Genomic DNA, 21,712 nt, shown 5'->3' with positions numbered 1-21,712 from the left:
GGAACTAACATTGGAATCTCTCTGCCTTGTAATTCAATTTTGCACATCCCGATGCCAGCTGTAACCACAACTAAGATAATCAAACTGGTGAAACCTTACTGTTTGTAAATAGACAGGCTGGGGCTAGTCTAATCACTAGGGAGAGCTACATCACTAGTCATTCACATACAACCTTAAAAAAAAAAAAAAAGAAAAAAAAAAAAGAAGAAATACTGAGAATGTACAATAACAGTAGTTTTGACTCAGTTCCTTTTGCTCTGATATTAGAGGTATGAGTTGAAGGGATTTTAAGCGACTGCAAGTAACCTGAATAACAGGGAGTTCCAGGGGTCACAAGCAGAGCAGGGGATATGTGGAAGTCCTCAGTATTCCCAAACACTGTGAATCTTGTTAGGCAGCGTCACACACAGACATTTGTACTTAGCTCTACTTCCATACCCCAGTCTCTGAAAAGTGATTTGTATTCACTTTATGCCTTTTTACTGCCCACCACCAATCCAAGACCTTGTGAAGCTGCAGCAGGTGACAGGCGTGGGCCAGGTTGCCCAGACCAGAGCTCTTCTCCCTGCTCACCAGCCTGCCCAAGGCCACCGTAATCAGAGGTAATTGCCCACGCTGTTATTTCCTTGCAGCTTAAGTCGTGCTTCCAAATATCTCTAATTGAATTGCAATAATTTTTGCCCTGCCTAATGCAGTGGTTTGGCGAGGGGAAAATGACCCAAGAGAGGCGGAGAAGTGGGTTGGGCGTCTCTCAGCTCTCCCTCTCCTCCCCTCCCTCCCGAAGGGCCCCCTTCCTGAGCGGTCGTACTGCAGCCCATAAAGAGCGGAGGGAGTGGGCGTGTAGATCTGCACCCGCGCACCGTGGCCATGAAGTGAGTGCCCACCGGCAAGACTGTAGCCGTGGGACAAGCTGCCGCGCTGCCAGCACCAGGTGAAACGCTGCAAGGGAGAGGCCATCGCGCCCCAGCTCAAGGTACTCACCTCCCCGCTTCTCAGTCTCTCTCCCAGTGGGAATCTGGTTACCAGATCGGTAGCCACAGACTCCCTGTCCCACGGGAAGAAGGTTCACCCCCTTTTCCCACTGGCGATGGCGATGCTCAAGTGCCCTGGGGGATCCATAACTCGAAGGCAAAGTGATAACTCAGAGCATTTACCCTAGTATGGTTTCTTTCCAGATGCAGAGGTTCATTAGTTTCCTGTTTCTGTCTTTAATCCTTTGTGCCACCCTGTCAGAAACATTTGGACTGGTTTTCTCAGTAAGTATTAATTTCACTGTTGGAGGACCTACCCATTGAGCAGTATCCATGTTTCAGCTGGCAAGTAACAGTAAACCTTGTAGTGTTATACACTGTATTTAGATATAGGGGTTGGACAAGATGCAGCACTCAAAAACATTTTGGGCAGTAAACAGGTTTTTAGTTAAGAATTTGGGCCTTTTGAATATAAGCTCCCTTGTAACAAATAATATGACCAAAGGGAAAAAGGAGTGTCTACTTCATAGACTAAAATTGAATGGATGTCCTATATGACTCTGAAAAGGTGGTGCACATATGGACTTTTTTAAATAAAAAGGCTGTCATGTAAACAATTAAAGAAAACACTGATGTTTGCTAAAGTGATTATCAGGTGGTAATATAAACTTGGAGTAGAGAGTCAAAATTTCTGCCTCCAAGGTGTGGTTTGCAGTTTCACTTTCATGGTGTGAAATCTTCACACTACATAGATGTCAACAGCAAAACTATAGACATAAATGGGGAGGGGTCAAGAGTTCACCATTAATATTTGCTTCAATATTAATTGCTTTTATGTTTTACAATCTTTCTTGATTTCAAACCTTCAGAAGACTTTTTCTGCTAAGAGAATGTCCATTTGGTTGCTATCTGTATTGTGTTCAGAAAGCATAGTGTACTTAATGCAATACCATACTTGCATTTTTTTCTTAAAGGCAAAAGAAAAAAAGGGCTGGACTTTGAATAGTGCTGGTTACCTGCTTGGGCCATGTAAGTCAAGCACTTTTTTTTTTTTTTTCCCCATTATTTCAAAATGCAGAAGTTTTATTATTGTAAACCAGTTTGCTGTAGTGTGCTACTCACTTTACCAATTAATACAGTAATTTTGTCTAAACCTGAAAGACTGGATAAACTCATTTGAGAGAATACTTGTTTAGGTATTTTTCATGCCTAATATAGAATTGTGTTGTCTTAAACAATAACTGTTCTTTTCTAAAGCAGAATTGTACTCGGAGGCTTAATATCCAAAAGCTCATCTAGTCACTCTTTGTGCTTCTGAACCTTAATTTTCATTTGAGAAATACTTCCCCCTTTCTCTGCCCCCCACCCCCGTCCCCCACCCCCTTGAATAGTTACAAAATCTTATAACCTCTTAGATGTCAAGGGAAGAATGCCAAAATGTGACATTTTGGCACTTCTCAATGTATTTCAGAGTTCACCTTTAAATCTATTTGAAAATGGCTACACTACCTGGCTTTATCATATTACTTCTTTTTTTTTTTTTTTTTTTAATTAAAGCAAAACAAATTAAGACAATAACATGTGAACTCATGACTAAATATTAACAGTTCACTACATGAAAAATATTTAATGTACAAGGTGTTTAAAATACAAGAACACATTGATTTACGTAGGTGGAGAATCACAAATGCAGATTATAAGAAAACTGAAATGCAGTGGTAAGCTGTCTCAAATCTGTCCTTTTACCATTATTTCTTGTTAATGTAATGACACTCATTACCATTTTAGTCTCAGTAATACATGACAAATACTACAGATATTTACTATGCCTCTCTTAATCCTTTTTAACTAAACTTAAGGGTACCTGAAAAAGAGATTAATGCATTTTAAACATATTAACTGGTTCTGTAAATGTCTGGAAGTATATTTGCCCTGAAGCAGATCTAACCCAATTGGCAAAGATACTGTGGGGAAATGTACTTGTGCAGTTTATCTAAGACTAGATAAGAGGAATCATCCTTTGTTGCCTGTGGTATTGATCAGCTTTTACTGATAAAGGAAATGCCCATTGCAAGAAGGACAGAAGTAATGTGAGACAGGGCATGTGAGACAGTTTTTAAGATCATTTGTGTAAACTATTGGGGGCAGGGTGTGTGGGGGGGTGGCACTGGGTTGGTTGTTTTGTTTTTTTAAGCGGAATCACAGGCAACATTTTAGAAAAACAGATGAAAGGGTAGCAAAAATAATTTCCTCTCTGCATTCAGTAGTAACTTCAGCAAGTATGTAGTACAGGACTGGGTTTGTAAACTACATAAAGCATAAACACAAATTCAGAAGAAAGGTTATTTTATTTAGTGACAAATTAATTGCTTCTTGGTAATTTTGTACAGTGCATATTGTTTTATTTGAAATCCATGAAAAGAAAGCAATATAGCAAAGCTGGTTGTTATGTTGATTAACTTTTCTGATTTCTAATTTATTTATTAGATGCAGTAGATAACCATAGATCTTTTAATGACAAACATCGTTTCACTGGTAAACGTGAAATACAGTCTGATGAGGATATTAAATCAGGCAAGTAAATTTTGAAAGCAAATATTGTTGAGGTTTTTTTAATGTTTAGTAATTTATTTATTGTTATTGAGTTAACTAACTACCTAGATACAGGACTATTCCTGCCCTTTAACAAGAATCCTAATAAACATATGAAGGGAAGAAAAATGAAATCCAGCCATTTGGTGTGCTCTTTGTACATGGTCATAGTTTAAAATATCTTGGTGCCCAGGGAAAGGTCCAATAGTTATGTTGCTTTTAAAGTATAATAGATGATATTACTCTGAATAAACCTTTTTATTTCTTTTCATATATTCAAATAAGTATTTCAAATATCACCTTACGCACTCTAGAGTTAACTTTTTTCAGCAAAGAAGTGAGCCCATACACAAATCTTTCAGTAGGGAAAGCTATACTTATTTTTTTCTCTTTAATTCTTTTATTCCAGAGCTGAAACCAGACCTCAGAACTGTATGGCAGTTTATGTTGTAAGAGTCTTCACTATTAAACAAACAAACAAACAAACCACAATAAACCCCAAACCCCACCATGTTAAGTCTTATCTGTATTTAACTCTTTCCTGTATCTAAGCAAGATGTATCACCTTCATTAAAAGATTGCGAATCTGGTCAAAACTGGTCAAGTTAACATACTGTTTTGAGGTTGCATGTATCAGAATTTAGTAAATGGCCATGAAAAGGATGCAACCTTGTTCTGTGTTTATTATCCAAAGCTGGGCCTCTACAATTTATGTCTAGACCGTCTTTATGTGGAGAAGCTGGTGCTTTTAGGATTTATTTCGAACACCAACTTCAGGATAAGATTAGAAACGTCTAGAAAAACATGTTTGTTTCTTCTGAGGAGAAACTAAATCTGCTGCAAACATACGAAGTAAACTGGGATTAACATCATCTTTGGACTGTCAGTGTGATTTGTTCTTCACTGCAAGCAAAGCAAGCAGTGCCTACTTAAGTAATATTGCACTCATCGCTAAAGGGCAAAGATTCCCAGACAGCTTTCACAGGTTTTTTTTTTTTGAGTCTAGCCAACACAATGCAAATTTAGCTAACACTTAGGTAAGTTTATAAATGAAGTGTGCTTGGTTACAATTTCATAGATGTAAACAGAAGAGTAACACTAGTTGTTACATTCTTAGAATGACTGCCAGTTTAGTTCTGATACATAGTTATATATTGGGGTTTTGTGCAAGTCCTGTGTGTGTTGTTTTGTCGTTTGTGGGTTTTGGTTTTCTGTTGGTTTGTTTAGTGTCATCTAACAATGCAGCTCACACTGCAACGTGTCATCATTTGTGAATACACTACCACCTTCTTTACAGGAACATGATATTTTAGGGTTACAGAACTCCTCTGTTGCATGCTGCTGCAGCTCCACAACTACAAGTAAACCTGACCAAACTTGTCTGGATGGGATCTGAAGATAATATAACTTCCTCTGTTATGAACCTCATTTTAGATGCTCTTTTCTTTGAAGTTGAATATTATTATAGAGCTCCTGTCCAAAGGAGATTTCAATACAGTAAACGGATAAGGTAGTCAGAATTCTTATTTTAATTAAAAATAAAAGCATTTCAGAAATAATTTTTAATTAAAATAAGATTTCTGAAATACTTTCATTTTTAATTAAAATAAGAAAGTATTTTTTTAAGGTAAATTCTGCTGATTACTTACGAAAGTATCTTAAAATGGCAATATATATACATCTCATTGCTGTAAAAGAATTCATGCAAAGGACTAGTCACTCTCTCTCCCTGAAGGACCACTGCAAAATTCACAAGCTCTCCTGATAACCTTGAAGAAATTGTAAGCTGTATTAGTTATATAACACTAGGTTGGAGGGTAGGGGTGAGGAGTGGCGGGAGGGGGGATCTATGAGCATAGTCGGGAAAGTCTGAAAAATTGTTTGCTGATTTTACCCTTCCCTTCAATCTCAGGCTTGTGGACATAAAGGAGGGAGTTTAGAACAGAGGATAACACTCTTCTGCAACATAAGGCCTTAAAACCCATGACCATTAAGATGTTAAAGCAGTTTTTCTGCAGCAGTAGCATACAAAGCTGTGCAATTTTGATTCTGAGAACTGCAGTGACCTACCTTAAAGCAGATTTGCTCTTCCATGAAATGAGGTTTGCTATTAAGGATTTTAAGGAGAAAGAAATTTCAGACAGCTTTTTTTTCAGAGTGCTCATAAACCTAGCCACAAAGTCACATACAATAGATCTTTATACTATATTAATGTTAAGTAACAATCAGCTTGTTTTACAGGGAAACTTGGAAGACCAGTGGCTGATGAAAACATCATGCGCACAGTAATTGAGTTTTTGACATACTTGCATCTTAAAGGTTAGTTAATAGCTTTTTAATCTTTCACATTTTCTGGTGTGAAATTTACTGAGAAAACAGGACTGTCCTTGAATGTACAAGTCTGCTATAGATTTGCGTGTGCAAGGTTTTGAACAGTGTATCTCGTTTGGGGGAGGAACTGTCAATTCCACTTTAGTGCACCTAGGAATAGGCCCGATTTAGAGAGGGTAAGTAGTGTCCTGCAAAACTGCAGATTAATGAAGATCCAACATAGCAGGGTTCTAATACCATTTAATTACTCTGGGCACTGTGAAAATAATAATAGTTACTACTAAAATTGTATGGACCCAGCTTTTAGAAGAGTTGAAAACTAACTATGTACATGGGAGTTAATATAAAACAATTCAATAACATACTGAAGTATTGCCAAGAACAGTTTGTTGAAATTCTGAGACACTTGTCAGTGGCAAAAGAAATTCACCTCCTTTTCTGCACATGTTCTACACTCAGGTCACATCATGCAGTTGAAAAAACACTAAGCTGAATGTTGACAACCAGCTCAAAATGCTGCTAGTAAAATCTCTGTGGAGTTTTAAAATTGTGAAAAGAATTATAAAACTGAGCTTATATCTGATTCTATAAGAATAGTAACTTTATTATAGCATTAGGTAAAGAAGAAACCTGACTGCTTCTGAGTTTTCATTAGTTTTGCTTTGTTAAAAAAACAAAACAAAACAAAAACACACACACAAAAAGAACCTCACACATAATTCTGAGCTTTTAAAAACCTTTGGCTGCTCTAAAACTGCCTACAAAATGTTCAAAAACATAATATATACATGTGAAGAAACAACAGGAAGGAAGAAATTATTTTAGTGCACATATTTGGGGAATTCTGTGTCTCAGAAAGCAGACATTTCAAGAAATATGTAACTTGCATATTCTTACCTTTGTATATAAATAAGAAATATTGTGGCAAGTATATGCTGTGGACTAGTAACAAAGAACTGTATGCTATATTTGTATTTTAATTTCATTATTAAAAGACACTTTCAAGAGATCTGTTCATTTTCTGTGTATTTAGGAAACAAAATTCTAGACCTCTTTGGCAACATTTTCTAAATTTTTTTCATCCACTTAAGTGAAATAATTTTCACTACTGAACGTATCAACCCAGTGTTTATTGAATTAACTTTGTGTTTGAAACAAAAACTCTTTACGGTTAGTACTAATGGCCTGAGATAATTCAAATATGTATTTAAAGTAGATTATTAGCATGTATACTTACTGTGGACAAAGTAGTAGCTTGTTTGTTTTGTGACTATGAAGAAGAAGGAGCCCTGAACACTCCTTTACCCTGCTGTGTGAGCCTAGGAAGCAAAATCAATAACCAGACACAGAGAAAGAGTGTCACATATGTCTAGCTGAAGCATGCACTCTTGGATGAGTAGGCTAAGAGCTGCTAAATTGGGCAAGAAAATAAAATTTGTGTCAAAGAAATACAAATCACTTCTTCCCTGGGGCAAATGAGCAAAAAAGGCTGAATTGTAACTCTAAGTAGCAATTCCTTGCATAGGATAGTGATGGTAATCAACAGTTTTTATTCAGAAAATTTGGTATTATTATCTGTCCTAATAAAGAAAAGGAATCTCCAGATCATATAATATAGCTTTTTCCTGAGAAGGTTCTTGTATTCCCATGTTTTGAAAGACACAGGGTGTCATCATATTATCCCTTAAAAATATTTATTGGCAAGAACTAGCACAAATTCTTACACAAAATCAGAACTGTAGATATAAGAGGTGAAAAACATACTTTATTATGGTAGAGACACTTAAATGTTTTAACTCAAATGAAACTTTAATACATTAAATATATTGGTTTAAATGTATTCCTTTGTGGGGAGAAGGAATGCTCCCACTCATGGGATTCAAATTCAGGGTACTGGTTATTCAGATTAGACATATGTTTCAATCTGCAAGATAAAGTGAATATTTTAACTGCCAATAAGTATCTTGGAAATAACTAAAAGTGGCCTTCAGCTCTTTCTGTTGAAAATTCCTCCCTCCAGCTTTAAAGGCTCCCCATATAGAGCGGGCTGTAGGATGAGGGCTGTAATTTGATAATACTGAAACTTTTGAGGTACTGGGATCCAGTGATATCAGCTGACATGATAAAAATTATACCAGGAAGACAGTAACATTCAAAAGAAAAAAACCCAGTAGTTTATACATTAAAATATGAAGAGTTCAAGGATTTGCCTCTTATAGTTGAGAGAAGGAAAAAAAAAAAAAGATACAATTTCATTAGTGTATCTATATGTATTTCATTCTTATATATGTGTTAATTCACCGTTGTTGTTTTATTTTTTTTTTTTTTTCCCCAGAGGTAGGAGCACTTGACAAACTACCTTCACCAGAGGAAACAAACCAGTTTTGAGGAAGAATGCATTTTTATGTTTCTATAGTGTAGATTTAGATTCAATTCAAAACAAAAGAAACAGATGAGCTGAATATAAGAAGTATTGTTTGCATTAATCTGAGAAATGGTAAACAGCATTGGGCCCTCTGTTTTTTGTTTGTTTGGGGTTTTTTTGTTTGCCTTCCCCCTTCTCCCCCCCCCCCCCCCCCCCTTTTTTTTTTTCCACTCCTTTCTTGTGATGTTGTGGTGTAAAGTTTTGCCTTGGCAAAATTTTTCTGTAGGTAAATGGTAAAATAAAAATACGGAGCAACTACATTGTTTCAATTTAAAATTAATTTCATGTCAGCACACAATACACCATATACAGAGCCCAGATTAAACCGCAAGATTACACTGCATCTATACTCTGCAAAATTACAGTAAAATAAAGCAAATGCTCCATATTGAGTACTTTAGCTATCTGAGAAAGAGCAGTGATGTCAAACTGCTGCCATAGAGAGTTTTTTTAGTTCATAGATCTGTCCATACTTCTATACTTCATGTAAGCCTTCCTGTTCATATTTTCATAGATATGAAATAAGCTAATCTTCATTTGAAATTTCATATTATTCACCTGTAATACACCAGCCCATTGACCAAAGCATAACTTCACACAATACAAATTTAACTGTTCTGCACAGGTAATAGGTTTACACAAATCCTATGAGTCAAGATGACTGGATCTCTATTCTTTAATGAAGAAAGCCTCCAAGATTTAAAAAAAAAAAAAAAAAAAAAAAAAAAAAGAAATGCTTTAGTCTGAGGCCAGCAAAACACTTGAATACATACTCAATCTCTATGATTAGGGGATTACATCCCTTTGATGTACTGGGAGCAGAATGGTAAGCCCATACACAAAAAAACATAACATTAAGAATGAGGAGAGGTTTGAGAGGATACAGAATCTTAGAAAAGTTTTTCACATTCAGATAACTTTCACTCTGCAATGAAATAGCCTTTCAAAATGCTGCTGTGCACTGGAGTGCACAGACTGAGAAATTCTGCAGAACATTATTAAAGAATCTGTTTTTCACTTTTAGGATAGCAGAATACACTCTAGATGCCAAGCCACTGTCATGGTATGTTTTCCTAACATAAATAAATGATTGATTAAGCCAATCAATCCACCAAGGAAATGCCAGGAATGCCAGAGGGACTTACTTTCCCACTTTAAAATCCAATAATTCTTCAGTTCATAAAGTTATTGGTCAAGAAAAAAATGCAAGGGGTTATCTAAATGATTCTCTAGTTCACAGCTGGATCAGCTGCTCATAAATTGTATCTGAAAGGTGCTTATTTTAAAGTCTCTACAATCCCTCCAACAAATTAGTTAGGAAGTGGTTCACTATCCTTTACTATTCAAAATCATTACCTGATATAGAACTGAAACTTTCTGCTTTTTCTATGAAGCATTTGTTTTATTGACCATGGACATGGGAATAATTTCTTCCTTTGCTGTTACTAAACCAGTATGTTTCAAGACAGTTGAATTGCACTCTTTCACAACCCTTGTGGATTCTTTTCCTAAAGGCAAACAATCACAGCTTCCTAAACTTCGAGGGAAACAAGGTAAGGATTTCCAGAAGAAAAGGTTCAAGTATTTCCAGAATCAACATTTATAGCTTTTTTTTTTTTAAATAAATGGTTTTGATTTTAAAATAATATGCAGGACATGTTAGGATGGTTAGTTCTTAATACTGTAGTTCTCTAATTTGGGGGCATCCAGGTGAAAGCAAAGGACAACTATAAAGCAAAGAAGGTTGCCACTTCAGAAGACTGCACTATATGCAAGCCCAATTCTTCTGAGCATAGTACTAGACGGTCTCAATGGCCACAAGGTGGCAATAGTGCTCTACAATGAAAAAGCTCAAGCCTGTGCAACAGAACAGGTTTCATAGAATTACGGGATAGTTTGGGATGGAAAGGAACTTTAAAGGTCATCTAGTCCAACCCCCAGCAATGAGCAGGGACATGTTCAACTAGGTCGGGTTGCTCAGAGCCCCATCCAGCCTGGCCTTAAATGTCTCCAGGGATGGGGCTTCTACCAGGTCTTTGGGCAACCTGTTCCAGTATTTTACCACCCTCATTGTAAAAAATATCTTCCTTGTGCCTAACCTGAATCTCCCCTCTTCTAGTTTAAAACCATTACCCCTTGTCCTGTCATAACATATCCTTCTAAAAGTTCTGTTACCATCTTTCTTATAGGCTCCTTTTAAGTACTGAAAGGCTGCAACAGCGTATCCCTGTAGCCTTCTCCAGGCTGAACAACCCTAACTCTCTCAGCCTTTCCTCATAGGAGAGCTCTCTGATCATCTTGGTAACCCTCCTTTGGACCCTCTCCAACAGGTCCATCTCTTTCCTGTACTGAGGGCTCTAGAGTTGGGTGCCGTACTCCAGGTGGGGCCTCACCAGAGCAGAGTACAGGGCCAGAATCACCTCCCTCAAACTGCTGACCACACTCCTTTTGATGCAGCCCAAGACTGACCTTCTTGGGTTGCAAGTGTACATTTCTGGCTTTCATCTTTCATCCACCGGTAGCCCCAAGACCGTCTCTGCAGGGTTGCTCTCGATCCCTTCATCCCCCAGCCTGTATTGATACTGGGGGTTGCCCTGACCCAGGTGCAAGGTGTTGCACTTGGCCTTGTTGAGCCTCATGAGGTTCACATAGGCCCACTTCTCGAGCTTGTCCAGGTCCCTCTGGATGGCATCCTGTCCCTCAGGTATGTCAACTGCACCACTCAGCTTGGTGTCATCTGCGAACTTGCTGAGGGTGCACTCAATCCACTGTCTATGTCATTGATTAGATGTGAAACAGTACTGGTCTCAATACAGACCCCTGACGGACAACACAAGGCACCAGTATCTGTCCAGATATTGTGCCATTGACCACTACTCTCTGGATGCGACCACCCAGTCAGTTCCTCATCCACTGAACAGTCCACGCATCAAATCCATACCTCTCCAATGTAGAGAGAGCAGAATGTTGTGGGGGACTGTGTCAAAGGCTTTACAGAAGTCCAGATAGACAACATCTGTAGCCCTTCCTTTGTCCACGAATGTAATTACTCTGTTGTAGAAGGCCACTAGGTTGTTCAGGCAGGACTTGCCCTTGGTGAAGCCATGCTGGCTGTCCTGAATCACCTCCCTGTCCTCCATGAGTCTTAGCATGGCTTCTAGAAGGATATGTTCCATGATTTTCCCAGGCACAGAGGTGAGGCTGAAAGGTCAGTAGTTCCCAGGGTCATCCTTTCTACTCTTTTTAAAAACAGGTGCAATATTTCCATTTTTCCAGTCACCAGGGACTTCACCTGACTGCCATGACTTCTCAAGTACCGTGGAGAGTGGCTTGCCAACTACATCAGCTGATTCGCTCAGGAGTGTGCGATGCATTTCATCAGGTTCAGGCTCTGTAAGTGATCACAAACCAGATTCTCACGTAACAGTTGGAGGTACTTTGCTCCCTCAGTTCCTGTCTTGCAGTTCATCCACTGGAGAGGTATGGGAAGTGAGCTTACCAGTGAAGACTGAGGCAAAGAAGTTGTTGAGTACCTCAGGCTTCTCCTTGTCTGTTGTTACCAGTTTGCCAGTCTTGCTTATCGGGAGGTATGCTTTCTTTGACCTTCCATTTTTAGTTGACTTACCTGTAGTAGTCCATCTAGTTATTCTTTGCATCCTTTTGCATTCCTCCAGCTGTGCCTTGCCCTTCCTGACCCACATCTCTGCACAACCAGGCAGTGTCCCTATACTCTTCCCAGGATACTCATCCCTGCTTCCATTGCCTGTACATTTCCTTCTTGCCCTGTAGTTTGACCAGCAGGTCCTGACTCAGCCATGCCAGCCTCTTGCCCTCCTTACCTGATTTCTTACACCTGGGGATCGAGACCTCTTGTGCTCTATGGACAGTGTCCTTAAAGATCTGCCAGCTCTATTCTGCTCCTATGTCCCTGAGGGCAGTTTCCCAGGGGAACCTGTCGACTAACTCCTTGAAGAGCTGGAAGTTGGTTTTCCTAAAATTCAGGGTACTGACTTTACTTTCTGCCTGTCCCACATCCCTCAGGACTGCAAACTCCACAGATGCATAATCACTGCTGCCCAGGCTGCCTCCAATCTTGATGTCACCAAATAGCTCCCTTGCATCAGGTCCAGTATTACATCTCCCCTGATAGGGCTGTCTATTACCTGGCTGAGGAAGTTATCCTTGATGTACTTCAGGAGTCTCCTGGATTGCCTATAGCTCACTCTGCTGCTTTTCCAGCAGATGTTGAACTCCCATGGCAGGATAAGAGCCTGCAAATGTGTTGCCTCCCACAGGCTTCATCAGTAATCTCCCTGTGACTGGGCAGCCTGTAGTAGACACCAACCACAAGGTTTCCTTTGTTGCCCTGGTCTCTGATTGTTACTCATTATTCCCCAGAGAGAGCTCTTCACATTCTATCCCTCTCTTGAATTAAAGGGCAACTCCTCCACTCTTCCTTCCTTGCCTGTCCCTTCTGAACAGCCTGCAGACATTGATCACTGCACTCCAATCATGGGATCTGTCCCACCAGGTTTCAGTAATAGCCACTAGGTTGTGTAGCCTTCTAGCAGCATGGTGGCTTCCAGCTCCTCCTGTTTGTTGCCCATGCTGTGTGTGTTGGTGTAGAGGCTGCTGGGCTATTGGCTGCACCACCTTCTCAGAGGAACACCCCTTAATTCCTCTGAAGTATTTAACTGGTGTTTTCCTGTTGGCTCCTATTACCTCAGGATTTGTACAGGATTTGTTACTACAGCTAGATCCCTACAAGTCGATGGGGCCTAATTGGATTAATCCAAGGGTGCTTAAAGAGCTGGCTGACATCATAGCAAGACCTCTCACTGCGATTTTTCAACTCTTCTGTGAATCTGAAGAGGTCCCGAATGACCAGAACCTGGTAAACATTGGCCCAATCTACAAGAAGGGCAACATGGATGACCCTGGCAACTACAGGCCTGTCACTCTCACTTCTGTTCCTGGCAAAATAATAGACAAGATTGTTCTGGGACTTACTGAAAAACATCTGAATGACAACACAGTCACTGGTCCCAGACAGCACAGGTTCATGAGGGGAAAGTCTTGCTTAACAAACTTAATTTCATTCTATGACAAGGTTACCCATCTACTTGATCAAGGGAAGCCTGTTGATGTGATCTTTTTGGATTTCAGTAAAGCCTTTGATACTGTTTCACAGTATTCTCCTGGACAAACTGGCCAGCATACAGCTGGATAAACACACAATACAGTGGGTAAGCAATTGGCTGACAGGTCAGGCTCAAAGGGTCACAGTAGGCTCAAAGGGTCACAGTAAATGGGGTTATGTCAGGCTGGAGACCAGTCACTAGCAGGGAATGGCAAGAAGATGTGCCAGGGGAGGTTTAGGTTGGACATTAGGAAAAGGTTCTTCACCCAGAAGGTAGTGATGCACTGGAACAGACTCCCCAGGGAGGTAGTCATGGCCCCAAGTCTGTCAATATTCAATAAGAGACCAGACAAAGCCCTCAGACACATCGCGTGAACTGAGGGGTTGTCATATGCAGGGACAGGAGATGGACTCTATGATCCTTATGGGTCCCTTCCAACTCAGGACATTCTACGATTCTATGATGGCAGATAAACTTAAATACTTATGGTTTTATTGCTACTCTTCTCATTTTTCAAATAGTAGTGCCTATCCAAGCTCTATTAACAATACAGATATCATTACCAGACTTTGACAATGTATCACATATCTTTTCCATAATTATATCCGCACTAGCACTGACAGCTTCCATATCACAGCAGACCTGCAGCAATCTCTGACAGTTATTATTATTATATACTTACTGCAGTCAGAATCTCTTTTGATGTCCTCCTGTTGCTGCTTTTGACACTATGCACATTTTAATAGGCTTCTTAAAAAGATACAAGAGAAAAGACATGCAATGAAATGAAAATGTGAAAAAAAGTAAATTTGAACACCCTCCTACTGTAGTTGCTTTTCATTGTCCCCAGTCCTGCTGATATGTAATGTAAAAATACAGTATTTTCTTTCATAATTTCTCTTCTTGCAAAAAAGATATTTTTAAACTCCTTACACTGATTCTGTAAGTTTTCTCATTTCTAGACATTTTAAAGGAGTTACTTTATTTACCATAAATATTATTAATAAATGGCAACAATATACAACATTTGCTAAGACCCTAGCATCAAAGCAATTTAACTTAATCTGACACTTGACTTTCTCATATTCTACTATGTTAATTAAACAATCCATACTCAGTTGCTGTGCTGTACCTTTGGAATCAAAGCAATGTGGGGCATCATGTTATTCTTATCAGTTTTCTATATCATATATTGCCAGAAATAGTCCACAAATGAACATTACTACTCCAGGGCAATCATTTTGCACTCAGCAATTCAAAATGGCACATAAATGCAACAGAGAGTAAAACCTTCAATGAGTACTTACATCATGCAATACACTTTCATTAGCCCACATCCAAACACAAACTGCCACTTTCAAATGACCTAGTGGCACCCATCATCTATGAATTTTGACACTGTATAAGCAGTGAAGAGATTGGCTTTTCAGTATCCCTTCTAGACCTTTTAGGATTTAATTACTTAACTAAGTTTACAGAGAATGGTCTGTGTGTCCTTCCTCAGTTACATTAAACATCTAATATTGTATTAAAGAAAATATGAAATGTCGAGTTTCCATCAAAGACACAGAGAAACATGAAAATCGAAACACTAACTGAATTCTATAGCATGCAGGCTAATTAGAAGCTGACTGTAGTATTCAGGAGGTTTGCCATATGAATGACTTAATACCTATTTACTTCAGTATAAAAATAAATCCATACCAGCTTCTTTGGATGATTGAATTCGAAGAAAAATGTACCTTTTGCATAATGAATCTAATTAAAAGACAGACATCCACTACTTTCAAACTACAGAACATAAACTCACATGTTTCCTCCATACTTGTTAAGGAACCTAAATGCAAAAGATCTTTTTTTTTCCCTTTACAGACTAGGAATTTGTGGCTTCAAATTATGATTTTGTTTTCATACTCCTTTCAGATATGAAAACTTCTATGCCACATCAATAATATAATTATATCTTAATATTTCTCTTGTTACAACAGAGACATTACGTTGCCTTTTTACCAGCTTCCTTGCTAGGACAGCATATAGAGCGATGTGTTTCTAGCTACAGTAATTACCTTAATTTTGTAGGAACATAATGCTGAATTGTAATCGGCTATTACTAATGCAATTACTTTGGAGAAATTGCTCACAAACAGTTGTGTCAGGGGTGCTTCTACATCAGCACAGATTGAAGTAATCTAATAATTAGTCACATTTGGTCTCTGAAGTTGGTTATACTGAATGGCAAATATCCACACTGTAACAAAGATTTATGAAAGCATTTGGGGTATGCTTATAGGATCGCTACCCGCCTTGCAAATTCACTATAGATGTCTTTCTTTTTTTTTTTTCCCAAACATATTGGCAGTATTTCTATAATTTCTGTTATAGTAGAGGCCACAGCTGGATCAAGGCCCCATTCTGTTAGGCACCTGCTCAGGATCTGATACTCCTTATTCTTTCTAAATAATGACAGAACAGTTCGGGTTGGAAGGGAACTTTAAAGGTCATCTAGTCCAGCCCCCCTGCAATAAGCAGGGTCATCTTCAACTACATCAAGTCACTCCTGACTCAGGTTTGCTGAAGCAACTGGAGATATTTTTGATGGTTTATGGACTTAGCCCTAAATAACTGGCAGACTAAAGGAAAATGGGGCAGAGGGAGAGGCCTGTCATCCTGCTTCTAAGAGTTCTACTTCAAGAAGGTCCTTAACAACATGCTTGACTTATTATTCAGTATTCACTCAAATATTTCCCTGAATCAAGGCTGTGGAAATTCAGTGAATCTCACAAGACCAGCCAGGAGGCACCCAGCAGAGCTAAGAAGTGAACTCAGGTCTTCGAAGTCTCTCTTTAGCTCCTTAGCCACAAACCACATAATTTCACAGAATCACAGAATCACAGAATCGACTGGGTTGGAAAAGACCTCAGAGATCATAGAGTCCAACCCCTGGTCCAACTCTAGTCTGTTTACTAGATTATGGCACTAAGTGCCATGTCCAAACTCACTTTAAAAACCTCCAGGGACGGCGAGTCCACCACCTCCCTGGGCAGGCCGTTCCAATGCCTGACCACTCTCTCTGTAAAGAATTTCTTTCCAATATCCAGCCTAAATTTCCCCTGGCAGAGTTTAAGCCCATGCCCCCTTGTCCTATTGCTGACTGCCTGGGAGAAGAGACCAATCCCCACCTGGCTATAACTTCCCTTCAGGTAGTTATAGAGAGTGATGAGGTCACCTCTAAGCCTCCTCTTCTCCAGACTAAACAACCCCAGCTCCCTCAGCCTCTCCCCATAGGTCTTAAGTTCAAGTCCCTTCACCAGTCGTGTTGCTCTTCTCTGGACCCACTCCAGCACTTCAATGTCTTTCCTGAACTGAGGGGCCCAGAACTGAACACAGTACTCCAGGTGTGGCCTCACCAGTGCAGAGTACAGGGGAAGGATCACTTCCCTTGTCCTGCTGACCACGCTATTTTTGATACAGGACAGGATACCATTGGCCGCCTTGGCCACCTGGGCACACTGTTGGCTCATGTTGAGCTTCCTGTAAATTAGTACCCCCAGGTCCCTTTCTGTCTGACTGCTCTCCAGCCACTCTGCGCCCAGCCTGGAGCGCTGCAGGGGGTTGTTGTGACCAAAGTGCAGCACCCGGCACTTGGCCTTATTGAACTTCATCCCATTGGAATCAGCCCATTTTTCCAGTCTATCCAGATCCCTCTGCAGAGCCCTCCTGCCTTCCGGCAGGTTGACACTCCCTCCAAACTTGGTGTCATCAGCAAATTTGCTGATGATGGTCTCAATCCCCTCATCTAAATCGTCAATAAAGATGTTAAACAGGACTGGACCCAACACTGACCCCTGGGGAACACCACTAGTGACTGGCCGCCGGCTAGATGCAGCCCCATTCACCAGCACTCTCTGGGCCCGGCCCTCCAGCCAGTTCTTAACCCAGCAGAGAGTGCACTTGTCCAAGCCACGGGCTACCAGCTTTTGCAGGAGTATATTATGGGAGACAGTGTCAAAGGCCTTGCTGAAGTCCAGATAGACCACATCCACGGCTTTCCCCTCATCCACCAGGTGAGTCACCTGATCATAAAAGGAGATCAGGTTGGTCAGACAGGACCTGCTCCTCCTAAACCCATGCTGGCTGGGTCTGATCCCTTGTCCATCCTGAAGGTGCTGTGTGATTCCCTTCAGGATGATCTGCTCCATAACCCTGTCAGGCACCGAGGTCAGGCTGACAGGCCTGTAGTTGCCAGGGTCAGCTTTGCAGCCCTTTTTGTGGACTGGGGTAACATTGGCCAATTTCCAATCATATGGGACCTCCCCAGTGAGCCAGGACTGTTAGAAGATGATGGAGAGCGGCTTGGCAAGTTCTTCTGCTAGCTCCCTCATCACCCTAGGATGGATCCCATCTGGTCCCATAGACTTGTGAGGATCCAGATGGCTCAGTAAATCACCAGCTATTTCCTCCTGGAATACAAGGGGCCTGTTTGGCTTCCTATCTCTGTCAACCACCTCCAGAGGCCAGTTGTCCTGAGGGCCACCTGTCTTTCTGGTAAAAACTGAGGCAAAGTAGGTATTAAGTACTTCAGCTTTCTCCTCGTCTTTGTTAACTATATTTCCCTCAAATTTCTGAAAACAGAGCTCTGTGGTGTGCAATTAATTAGTAAATTTGCTAACTACTAGCACCTCTCAAAAGGCCTGTTTGACATAGCTTAATTAATCATTGGCTATGACTGTACAAAAGAACTATAATGAATAAGTATGCCACAGCAGGTTGCCACACTGCAACAGCTGAAGGCCATTTGTGTACAGTTGTCCATGCAATCTATTAATTGATTACAAGTAGCTCTACAGAATGAACTGATTTACCATTACTATGACTTACCACTACCTAGAAGCAGAAATAGACATGCCCAAAGTACCAAATGTATATAGGACTGTCACTACAACAGGTATAGTAGTTCTCTTTTTCTCTCATTTATTTATTTATTTATTTGATTTATTTGTTTGTTTATTTATTCATTTATTTATTTATATTCCTGAAACTGAAATCATCCAATAAGAAATTACTGCTACCACAATCAGTGCAGTAAAATATAATGCAATTAATAGAACAATCTACTGTCTCTTCTTTCAAAATCCCTTGAATGTATCAATATAAAGACACTCGCAGCCATAAAAACACCATAGATATAGTTTATTGTCTCCAGAAAATCTATTTTAATGATTCAATTTTTGAAGTTCCATTTTTAAATGGAACTTTAAACGGCTCACACTATCCTATCCAGAAGACCATTTTGGAACCTTACACTTTGAATGGTTAGGAAAACTTACTTTCCTCCAAATTTAAGTGATACGTATCTTTGAACAGCTTCTATGCCTCTTCGATATTTATGCCCTGAATTTATTTAAAAAGAGGAATCATATATCTTCTCAGCCTTTATTTGCCTAGACTAAATCAAATTATTTTCTTCTCTGCACCTAAAGACAGATATTCCATTCTCTCATTTGTCCCAGAAGCCTTTCTGAGAACTGCATCTATTCCAAATAAAGTATATCTTTCTTGATCGCAGATGACCAGAAGTGTACACAGTATTCCAAATGAAGATTTAGCAGCATTTTATAAAATAATAGAAACATTTTCCTCTCTCTACTTGTCGAGGGTTTTGATTGTGGGGTGACAATAAAACCCTGGGAGATGTACTGTTAACCTCCTCTCCTCCCCCCTTTCCCCCTTTTGCCCCTCCCTCTTCCCACTTCCCACTAAGGACAGGCAATCGGGAGGAAAAGGACAGACAGAAGAGAGTTGGAAAAATTAAAAACATTTTACTAATGCTACTAATAATAGCAAAAATAATACAAAACATACAAAACCAATCTTGAAAGTCTCAGCAACTGCAGAGCCAGCACCCAAAGTCCTGGATTGGACTCTGCAGCCAACCAGAGCTGGATTCAGTCTCTCACTAGCTCTCAGTTCGCAGGGACAACTAGCAAGGTCCTCTCCTAATGTCGGCCATAAGCAAAAGGGAAAAAAGAGACGAGATCCTCGTGATCTCCTACTTTTATATGAAGTATTCATGTGAATGGAATGTTATACACAGTTGGTCAGTTTCTTGGTCACCTGTTTCTTGTTGCCCCTTTGGCGAGATGTCCATCCATGCTTATCAATAACTTTGCATTCCATTGCTATGTTTACCAAAACATGTATCTGGTTCTCCAGGAAAATGAAGCTAATACGAAGGCTTTAGCTGACAGGCAAATTCACTAAAAGAGAAACTTGTTTTTTAACAAAACCAGGACACTACTAAAAACCTATTTTATAATATTCCCCAAAACAATATTAAGCTTCTTCATAGTTGTATGAAATGAATGAATACTGGTAGCCTGAAGTCACATTTTAATTCACCATAATTCATATCTTTCTTTTTTCCTCCCCTTGCCTCAAACTGATGCAAAACAAATATAAAATTAGAAGCTATTTCTTACACCTTGCTACTTTGCTCCAGCTGACATTCTTTCTGAGGTGTGCCTCTTATACCTCCATTTGCTTTCATGATCCTCTGCACCCTGGTCTCTGCACTGAAGATCTTCACAACAGTTTACCAAACCTTTAGATTACTGTCTGATACACCCATAGGTAAAAAATGAAATAGAAAAGAAGACATTTCAGTAACTTTGCAAATGTACCCATCAGAGTAATCTCTATCTTTACTTATTTTTAAAATATGAATATTTCTTGTTATTTTCAGATGCAACTGACACATTGCCAGTTTAAAAAAGGACTTTGTGTTTCATCTGCAAGGTTAAAATTTAAGTAGTTCATGGAGCTATGAACCCATGAGCTTGCTTTTTTTTAAATTCCTGCTTGTTTCCTCAGAAACACGAATACATTGTATTTCTGATATGTCAAAATTTCATATTCAGAAATTGAACAAATGATAAAATACTGTAAAAAAAAAAAAATCCATTACCCAGAACAGCACAATAGCTGCTATTAAGAGAGATATCTGTGTGTCATCTCTTGGCTATCATTTTCCTTTTTATTTACTTATTTGCTGGGGCCAGGCTTTCTTTTGCTAGACAAAGCAGCAATGACTGAAGGCAATTCTGCTTAGCTGTTGTTCATGTAAAGCCATTTGAGGAAGTTCCATTCATTAGTGTCTCATTTCCAAGACCATTCTATGAAATTGAAAGGCAAATTATCAACTTACTTGAAAAGCTATTTTCCTCTATGACAGTACCCACATATTCTGATTCTAGTCACTTAATGTTTTTCTTCTCAGTCTTTTCTGTACAGCTGACAACCTCTTGACATACTCAAGAGTATCATTCTGGTATCCTTTTCCCCAAGACTATTTTCACCTTTATTATGAAACCAAACCTTTCTTTAGTACAGAACAGCTACAGTTAGTTAAGAAAATTCATACGTATTTCCTGCCTGACTGTTTCAGGGAGAAATCTGTGGCTGTGTCAAAGTTGTCCAATAATTTCACCATTGACTGCAAAACAGCATTACTTGTAAGAGCACAAAGCCGGTTCTAGCTTTCTTCATTGAATATATAAACTTCTTTGACAGAGTTTTTCAGTTTGTTAACGTTTATAGAAATTGGTCTGATCGGTCTGTCTATTACATTATATATTACCAACTACAGCTTTGTATTTATTTTGTGTTATGAGAATCTAATTACAATCCTTGTAACCACAGAACCCGGGAGTGTTTTTAGAGATGGAGTTTATACCACCTGTAATATTAAAAAAAAAAAAAAAAAAATCAAACCAGTTTTACCTCTCCATATGAAAAAGAGAATTAATGTCAGCTTTTTACAGTTAGTAGTTTTTTATTGCTCTTACACATTCTAGTGCCTTTTATTTTTTATAAAATTAAAATTAATTTAATTTATGCAAGTCTTATTTATACAGTGACTTCAAAATTTTATGTAGAAAATGCAGAAACCCTCCCTCAAGCCTTTTTAGCTGGCACCCTGGGTGAAAGTCTCAGCGTTATATATATATATTATGTTTATCGGAGATGAGAGCCTAGGGATGTTACTCAAAGCTGTAGCTCACGTCTTCATTAATCTCCCTTGATATGCTATTTGTAACCTTCCCCTGCACTCCTACCTTCTACTTTTTGTGGCAGAATGTTATTATCTTTCCCACTCTATTTCCATTTTAATTCTCAGTATTAATTATTTTAAATTGTTCTTCTGAATTTTTTTTTCTTCTTTATTATTTTCCAACTTCTTGACTAGTCAAAAT

The 21,712-nt window shown here is 39.2% G+C and overlaps 1 protein-coding gene across 1 annotated transcript; it reads left to right on the top strand.

Annotated features, from left to right (window-relative positions):
- Window positions 1-1,175: 1,175 nt before the first annotated feature.
- GAL (galanin and GMAP prepropeptide) lies at window positions 1,176-8,282 on the top strand (the record flags this gene model as incomplete). The annotated part of the gene is made up of 5 exons (XM_080345271.1): window positions 1,176-1,256; window positions 1,946-2,000; window positions 3,459-3,545; window positions 5,805-5,882; window positions 8,230-8,282. The coding sequence occupies 5 exons, from the start codon at window positions 1,176-1,178 to the stop codon at window positions 8,280-8,282; spliced, it is 354 nt and encodes a 117-aa protein (XP_080201397.1).
- Window positions 8,283-21,712: the final 13,430 nt, after the last annotated feature.

Source organism: Nesoenas mayeri (assembly GCF_963082525.1).
Source record: "Nesoenas mayeri genome assembly, chromosome: 5".
Classification (NCBI taxonomy): domain Eukaryota; kingdom Metazoa; phylum Chordata; class Aves; order Columbiformes; family Columbidae; genus Nesoenas; species Nesoenas mayeri.
This window is presented reverse-complemented; position numbering and strand designations above follow the sequence as displayed.